This window comes from Podarcis cretensis (genome assembly GCF_951804945.1).
Source record: "Podarcis cretensis genome assembly, chromosome: 6".
Classification (NCBI taxonomy): Eukaryota; Metazoa; Chordata; class Lepidosauria; order Squamata; family Lacertidae; genus Podarcis; species Podarcis cretensis.
In genome coordinates this window covers 34,560,801-34,569,235 of record NC_137175.1, presented here as the reverse complement: position 1 = coordinate 34,569,235, position 8,435 = coordinate 34,560,801, and the positions used below count along the sequence as shown (strand labels likewise).

The following is an 8,435-nucleotide window of genomic DNA, read 5'->3' as shown; positions in this document are numbered from 1 at the left end:
CGGGGCAGGGTCGCCCACCTAAGTGGATGAGCGAGGCAGCTGGTGCTGAGGAGAACAGGGACAGGAAAAAAAAGCATCGGGGCAGCAAAATAATCATAACCATATCTCTTATTTTAAAAAAACCAAACACTTTTCCAAACCACTTTGAGATTTTATTAGCATCAAGCGGCATATACATCTTGTGAAATAAAACAATAAAACAGAAGATTTTGGCGTCGCACAGGGCGCTGCTGAAATTTGAAAGTCCAAAGTGGGCCACTGCATAACATTTCCAAAATGCAAACAAGAACTCAAGTGATTAAGGAGCCCCCAGTGGCACAAAGCATCAGTACCTCTGGCTGTTAACCAGAAGGTTGGTGGTTTGAGCCCACCCAGGGACAGCTTGGGGCAGGATTCCAGCAGTGCAGGGGGTTGGACTGGATGACCCTTGGGGTCCCTTCCAACTATACAATTCTATGATTATCACTTAAGCTTAAAAAAATACGTAATTCTTGGTGTGGTGCATTCAGTATCCATTCATTTTTGGTATTTCCTGCTCTATTTGGAATGAATGTTCCACAACTGACTAAGTATGAAAAGGAGGACCTTTCTTGGCAAAGGGATGCTACCTCTCCCAGAGCTTGTGGTAATGCTCAAGTAATAACAGGCCTCTGCACCCCCAGCAAAGCTCCCATGCCTTTAGCAGCTGCATGACAACCAGAAATGCAACAGGTACATAATATGTATTGTGGCTGCTTGAATGCCATGCGACTGACAAAAGGCACAGATAATTGTTCCAGATCTGTTGTCTTTCTTCTTAACACCCAGCCGGCTAGCCCACCTTTGGAACTCTCCTGATACATGTGAAAGATATGAAGGACTGTCGTACAGTGCAATCCTATGCGTATTTCCTCCAAAGTAAGACCCGTTGTGTTCAATGGAATCAGCATAGGCTTGTAGTCTTAGTGCTTTCATTTCTGATAACACATGAGAGAGAGAGAGAGAGAGAGAGAGAGAGAGAGAAATACAGTGGTACCACTGGTTACATACTTAATTCATTCCGGAGGTCCATTCTTAACCTGAAGCACCACTTTAGCTAATGGGGCCTCCTGCTGCCGCTGCGCCGCTGGTACTATTTCTGGGTTAGCAGAGTCTGTAACCTGAAGCGTATGTAACCCGAGGTACCACTCTACTTCAAACAAAATGTGGAAATCTTCGAAGGGACTATTTGGAAATACTTCCTGGTTTGGTGTTGTTACTGATGGGCGACTATTTTTATTGATTAGTTAGTGAACATATCATAACATACCAGAAAGAAGGAAGAGGTAAGTAGGGATGTGTATATATTTAAGGTTGCAATACTACAACCAGCAACCTAGAGCATGTCTAGTGCAGCATGTCAAAGATCCTCAGCAGCTTATTCCTAGCCATCTATAACCCTGGGTGAAAACTGCTTTTGAACATGGCAGTTCTATTTAACTGCCATTGATAAGCTTGTTCTTCATTAACTTGCTGGATCTTTTTAGAAAGCTACCGATCATCAGCACATCTTGCGCTAGTTAAATTTGTGTGTTAATTAAACATTGTGTTGACAATGTTCTCTATCCACATCTCTTTCCCATGCTGTTCTTATTTTATTTTGTTGCCTTTGTCTTGTGTTTTGAAAAGTATTGAGCCCTAACCTCTTTGGCTTTTCTTCATGGGAAAAGTCCTCCAACACTTTGAGCACTGGCTTGCTTTTTTCTGAACCTCTTCCACCTCTATGATCATTCCATTGAAATGTGGTTTTCTTGAGAAATGCCAGCAGGGCTAATTGCAAAAAAAAAGTGCTAATGGTTTGCCAAAGCCCTTTATGCATCTTTTATTTGAGTTTTCTTTGAAACATCCATCAAGGAACCTTGTGTACTTCTACCACAGCGAGATGCATGAGTTACGCAATGTATCTAGCCCCACCGTGAACAGTGAACATTGCCTAAGGAGTCGTTCACACATTTGCTTCTGTGGCTTATTTGCTCACTCGAGTCATTGATTATAGATGGTAATGTTAATGGCATATTAATATGAGTGAGGCTACTTAATGGTGATTTGTAATGCAAGATGGTAAATGTAATAAGTGAAAAATATTGTAGTTTTTAAAGAAATAGCAGCAACTATCATATGACTAAATGCCACCAGTTTCTTGCCACCTCTGACAAAGGCTTCCATTGAGTGCCAGTCTCAGAGGTTCTATAAGGCTGTGGAATGCTCAGAGCTTCTTTGTGTAACCATAAATAGCAACAGGAAATATATACAATAGTGGCAAAGAAAGGAAGACTAATTTCCACACTGCATTTCTGTATATATCAGCAGCTTAAGGCAAAAACATGGAATGGAACACTGATTGTGTTCCTTCTTTTTATGCAAGTTTATTATATTAACTACAGCAGCATATCCAGAAGTAATGAAATAGGAGATGATTATTCATTGAACACCCCCCCCAAAAAAAAACTAGCACTAGAAAAATCTAGATCTGATTTAGTGTGTATGTGGTACACGGGCTAAATGTTTTATCAAAATGTTGACTTCTGATGCTTCAGTCTTGTGTTGTGTATGCATTTATTTGGAAATAAGCCCCACTGAATGCAATGTGGGACTTACTTCTGAGTAAATATGCAGGTAGGTATCAAACTAAATAATAGTTTAAGTGAAACAACTTCCACTTGCACAGTGGGAGGTGTATGTTATGATATTATTGTTATATAATTTATGTTATATTGACTGTTTCTCTTTGTACTTTGTTGGAGAGAAGAAAAAGAAAGGAGGGATACAAAATAAATATATTCAACAAAGAAACAATGTGTATTTCAAATCTCAAGTGTTATTTAGTTGGAGAAGGTAAAATGTAACATTTTCCTCCTAAAGAGTCACTGAAGAAGAATGTTGCATTGTAATATAGCTGTGAGATTTCTTCTTCTCAAATTGATGAAGTCTCAAGGGTGCAGCTGCCCCCTGGTGTTTAAGTGGTACTGTTACACACAGTACTTAAACGATAATTGAGTGCCAGCAAGATATTTTTTAATTCTATCTGATAATTACCAAATAACACATCACGAAAAGAAGTTTAGAGGAGAATAGTTCATTTATTTTTCCAGCTGGATAAAGTGTATGTTTTCATTATGTTCTTTATGTTTCAATGTTTTATTGTTTTTAATCAATTAAGCTTCTTTGTGTAATCATGGACAGAAATGAGAGGTACAGATAATAAATCCAATCGTACCAAAAATCAAATCAGCCAAGACTCAGACAAAGGTCATGAAACTATTTACATGCATTGTCTGCAGTTAGCTATATGGAACAATGTTGGAAAAGAGACAAAGATGAAGCTGGTTGATCAAAGATTGAAATAACAAAATATATTTGGAGCTCTTCTGAAATAGTTGGAAAGCAATCCTGTTTTTCATATTGTGTTAGGCAGTTGACCAATATAGTGTCAGAAAAAGATTCTCAAGGACCCACTTTGAACAATGTGCAGTTGGGTGCATGTACCAAGTAGCAGGCAACAAAGAGCTGGAGTCAGGTAGCTTGACTGGAGGCTATAGCAGATGGGAAAACGGGAGTAGGATTAGCAGCACCAGGGACAGCACCAAAGTTTGCTCCAGCAATGGACAACAGGGAAGTGTTCTTATCCTGCCAGGGGCCTGATAAGTGCTTGAATTTTTACGCTTTAGCTAAGGAGTTTGCAGCCTTTCCCCATAGCAGAATTGTGTGGCCTCTAGCTATCCTTTCTGTGATCTCAGTTGGGAGCTTGCAGGTGGCTCATTGCAGTTGGGGCTTGGAATACCACACTCCAATGCTATTTTGTTCCTCTTCCATTAGAATATCACCTTCTTCCTTTAGAATATCACCTTCACAGCCTTCAGCTCAGACCTACAGTTCCTTCTGTCCTCAGGACCTGTGGGAATTCTTAATCCCAGACTGGCTACCTTCCCTTCATTCACAGAACATGTGTGTAAAAACTCCATGATATCATACTGTGATTAGTAGACAGAGCAATTGTCCTGCCCCATGCCCAGCACAAACAAATGGGGGCTCTTATGCATAACTAAGAAAATGATCTTTATGAAGGCAAGAAATGGTGCAGGTTAGACAGCAGACCAAGGCATGACATCATCAGTTACAAGACTTCCTTGCTTTATGGGAAAGTCGAGAGTGCATGTGCATGTTCCTCCATAGGGAGTGGGTCTGCTCCCATCTGCAGACGTGGAATCTCATTCTAGGTGATAATACAACACCCTGCTATTCAAGCCCCCAGTTCCACTCTGTCAGCTCCTGGCTGGTGTAGCTGAGGGCTTCAAAGACTGGGCCCCTTGGGAATATGCAGGACTTTGGATCCCTGTTCCACCCCCAAATGCCCCATTAGAGGGCTTTATGCTTGCTATCCCAGGTGATAGGGCACAGCTGGAACTTCCACCATAGTGGATCCCCCCGCCATCCATTTGAAATGTCCCTCCTTCCTGTCATCAAAATTAGAATGTGAGTGTGTGTTGGGATCACATTCCTTGTACAGTTAGTATCAGAGGCTGCTCTGCTATAAGCACATATTATCCGCCTTTTAAAATGGCTGCCATGTTGTGAATGGGCTATTTATAGTGATTCTAGGGCTCCCCCACCAAACGAATGGTGACAGGTAATTAAAATAATGCCCAATGATAGCTATAATGTGTGATACTCATTTGGCCAATTATTAAATTCTCAAACAAATGCCAGGAATGCTAAGAGCTAAACCACCCACAAGATGGAGCTAATGAGGCAAAATAAGTATCAAAGCAACACCTTAAGCTGCTTTACAAATCCCAATACCCTCCAAGACCATGTTGCAGAAACATGCATTATCTCATGGGCTTAGCCAAGGGGGGCGGGCGGGGGGCAGTTTCCCCCTCTAGAGCAAGTAAAGCAATATAAATACTTAACTAACTGACCAATTACGTCGGTTCTCCCCCCCCCCCCAAAAAAAAAAGTCCTGGCCGCCCTAACAAAAATCCTGGCTACGCCCATGCATTATGCTACACTTAACCCCACAGAAGAAAGATCTCTTTACTCCACTGAATCATTTCTATTATTCCTGTTCATGATTTATACAAGATAATCAGTTTTATCTGCTTTGCATTCTGTGTTTACAAAAGCAATTTACTCTTTCTTCGTTTTGCTGAAGCTAAGAAAAAGTGACATACTCAGCGCTATGCCAGGGAAGAAGCGAGCTTTTAACGCAAATCTTCCAGCCCCCAGTCTAATTCCATTCCTCACCTCCTTAGGTAGCCATCCCTTATCCTGGTGTATAAATGCAACGAGCAGAGGAAAATGTTGCCTAAATATGCTCATGTGGCAGCACTATTGCTGCTACAGGTAGTAAGAATAATAACAATTCAGCATTTCCCCTTTGTTCAAGGCACTCAATATCTCGGGGATAATGCCACAATAACCACCCACCCACTCACCTTTCATTCCTTCTCTCACTTTCTATCTCCCTCTTTTCCTACTCTCCCGGACAAAAAAAAAAGTTACAGATAGGTAGCCGTGTTGGTCTGCCATAGTCAAAACAAAATAAAAGAAAAAAATTCCTTCCAGTAGCACCTTAGTTGGTCTTTAAGGTGCTACTGGGGAAAAAAAGTAACCTGGCAGACCTGGCGACGCAGAGGATCCTGGGAGGTGTAGTCCCCCAAGGATCCCCACCGGGGCAGCCCCCTCTCAGAACTACCTTTCCCATGATGCTCGGAGGCTCCGTCTGCGCCCGCGCCGCACTCAACTCCGGCGCTGCGGGCGAGAGGGGAGGGGCGGGCAGGGGGAAGTTGTAAAGATGGCGGCAGAGCCCGTTCGCTCTTCCCCGGGCTGAGGCGTTCGGCGAGGGTCCCTGGTGCAGCGAGAGCGGCGAGGCGGTGTCGGCGGCCCAGCAGCAAGCGGCGCTTCCGCCATGTCTGAGCCGGGGCACTTGGGGGTGAAGCGGGCCGAGTCGGCGCGTCTGCGGCGGGCGGAGCAGCTGAAGCGCTGGAAGGGCTCCTTGACCGAGCTGGAGCCGGCGGCTCCCGTCCGGAGCCGGCGCCGCGGCGGGCCCCGCGTCCGCTTCGAGGACGGCGCCGTCTTCCTGGCTGCCTGCTCCAGCGGCGACACCGAGGAGGTGAAGCGCTTGCTGGCCCGCGGAGCCCGCCTCAACACGGCCAACGTGGACGGGCTGACGGCGCTGCACCAGGTATCCCGGGGAGGCGAACCTCGACCTGTCAGCCCCTCGGCAGGAATTGGGGGGCGGGGGGGCGAGAGGGAGGGGTGGGCGCACAGGCCGCCCCTTCCACCCACCTCCTGTCCCCCCGCACCATGACAGCATTGCCTCATTTCCCATTGCTTTTAGGGTAATGACCTATAGATAGGATGAATGGGGGAGAGAAGAAGGCTTGAAGGGCAGGTCAGCAGAGCCTGCCCGCTGCCTTCTAGAGAACTGGGATCAAAGTTTTCTCCATCATTCTTTCCCCTTTTCCCTCTTCCACCACCACCTCTCCAGTTTTTATTTTCCTGCCTTTTCACCTAGGATTGACCCTTTCACAGGTGGAGTAACGCTATTATTCCTTGTGGGAATAGTCAGCGGTGCACACAGGATCCATGGCAAATTGTGTTTTCTTTCTCCAGTTGCAGCACAAATGCAATGTTCTGCCATTTACTCTGAACACACTTACATTCTCTTACCAGAAATCCTCTGGGGGAAGATAAGACCATACAAATAAATTCAGTTAGTCTTGTCTCCTCTTTCATCCAAAAAGAGAGAGGATTGAATATATGGGCAAAACAGACTTGGCTGGAAGTCCCCCCCCCCCAAGAAAAGATCAGGGCAAGGTCAAACTAGTTTGGTAAGTGTGGACTAAAGTTTCATGTTTACAGTTTAAATTGTGAATTGCCTGAGGAATTCGTTTAATACTAAGCTACCTTTTTCGGTCTTGACCTACAGGAGAGTTCATAACTTGATAGAATATGCTTCAGTAAAACATTATCTGTCACAGCTATTTATAAGAGGGACTTCCCTTCCTTACATTCTGCCCTTTCACTTACACGACTCTCTAGAGTTCTAAACCAGGGCACTAGATTGGAAGATACCATTACAAACTAAGAAGCTCCTGGAAAAGTTATATTTGGCCTGGCCATGGTTTCAGCTTAATGTGCTTCTAAAGCATTGAAAGCTACTGAAATTATTATTGTTCTTTGTTAATTTATGAAGCATTGTCAGTAACCTCAAGACTATGATTTGGCTACTGCTTTCCATATAAGAGTTGCTGTGATACTTTTGACTTTCAAAACCTTTTCTCTTGGCAACCTTTACAGAGACCACAAGGTGCCAGGGTCTGAGATAAGCAACATAAAATTCTATTAATAGAATCCCTAATGTACTGCAAGTACCAAAAGTATCCTGGGAGGATACTCTTAAAATGACAAAAGCATCTTCATAGTGCAGTAGATAAAACATTAAAGACATTTAGAAATATCTAAATAACACATGCATGATTCACTTGTCATGCAAACTGAATTTATATGTAATCATATTTAAGTGTTTGATACTGTGAGTGACTAGAACATGTTGCCTTGATATTCTTCTGCTATTTACCCTGAAATGATAGGTAAAAGTTTCATTCAGTGCCCAAAGAAGACTGGTGTGATCTTTTTAATCCATCCTGATAAGTACAGAAGAGCATAAACAAAGTTTCAGTAATGTGAAAACGCATAAATTATGCATAATAAGCACATTTGTACTTATTTTGGCATAATTTCGGGCACGAGAATGGTCAAGGAATCATGCAGGGAATGCATCCCTGATTCTTTTTCTTCTTCTTTGGCGATCACTCGTAGCTGAGTAAGATTGTCTTCCATAAACACGGTTTTAACAATGAGTCCGTAAGTGACTGTGGAGGCCAATTCTGGATCCACAAGTCCTTCCACAGTGGGGACATTGGTTTCTGGGCAGGAGGTAATCACAGTGTGGATTTGCCAAGCATGCCTTCCTCTTAGCACGTTTCTCCCTTGTGTTCTGAGTTTGAGTACCTTCAAAGTCCATGACACCTTTGGTAAAGGCTGTTCTCCAACTGGAGCGCTTGCAGGCCAGTGTTTCCCAGTTGTCAGGGTTTCCCTGATTGGTGGAAATATGACTACTTATTCACCTTTGTTTCATTGCCCAAGAAGCATATATTTACATACTTACATAAAAGTTTTAAAAATGAAGAGTTGCTGATTTCTGGTGTGGCACTAAATGTTCTGTTTGCCAGTAACTGCAGAATTCAATGGATCCTTAATATAGGTAAGAAATCTTAATCTGAAGAGTAGTACAGCTTTTAAGGCCTTTTAAGGCCTTACATGTGATGTTCTCTTGGTATACCATATTTGGTAGCACCTTGATAATTCTTAGACTAAAAGTATTGTGATCTCCAAATGTATTTAAAACATAA

General features: G+C 43.2%; 1 protein-coding gene across 9 annotated transcripts in view; it reads left to right on the top strand.

Moving 5' to 3' along the window:
• Positions 1-5,771: 5,771 nt before the first annotated feature.
• The window catches only part of PPP1R12B (protein phosphatase 1 regulatory subunit 12B), a 108,897-nt gene continuing 106,233 nt past the window's right edge, over positions 5,772-8,435 (top strand). For 3 of the 9 annotated variants that reach the window (XM_079979000.1, XM_079978999.1, XM_079979005.1), the window contains exon 1: positions 5,772-6,202. In XM_079979000.1, coding sequence (XP_079835126.1) covers positions 5,927-6,202 — 276 coding nt within the window. In that variant the 5' untranslated portion in view covers positions 5,772-5,926. The remainder of the gene's footprint in view (positions 6,203-8,435) is intronic. The other 6 variants (XM_079979002.1, XM_079978998.1, XM_079978997.1 and 3 more) reach the window with 2 other exon arrangements.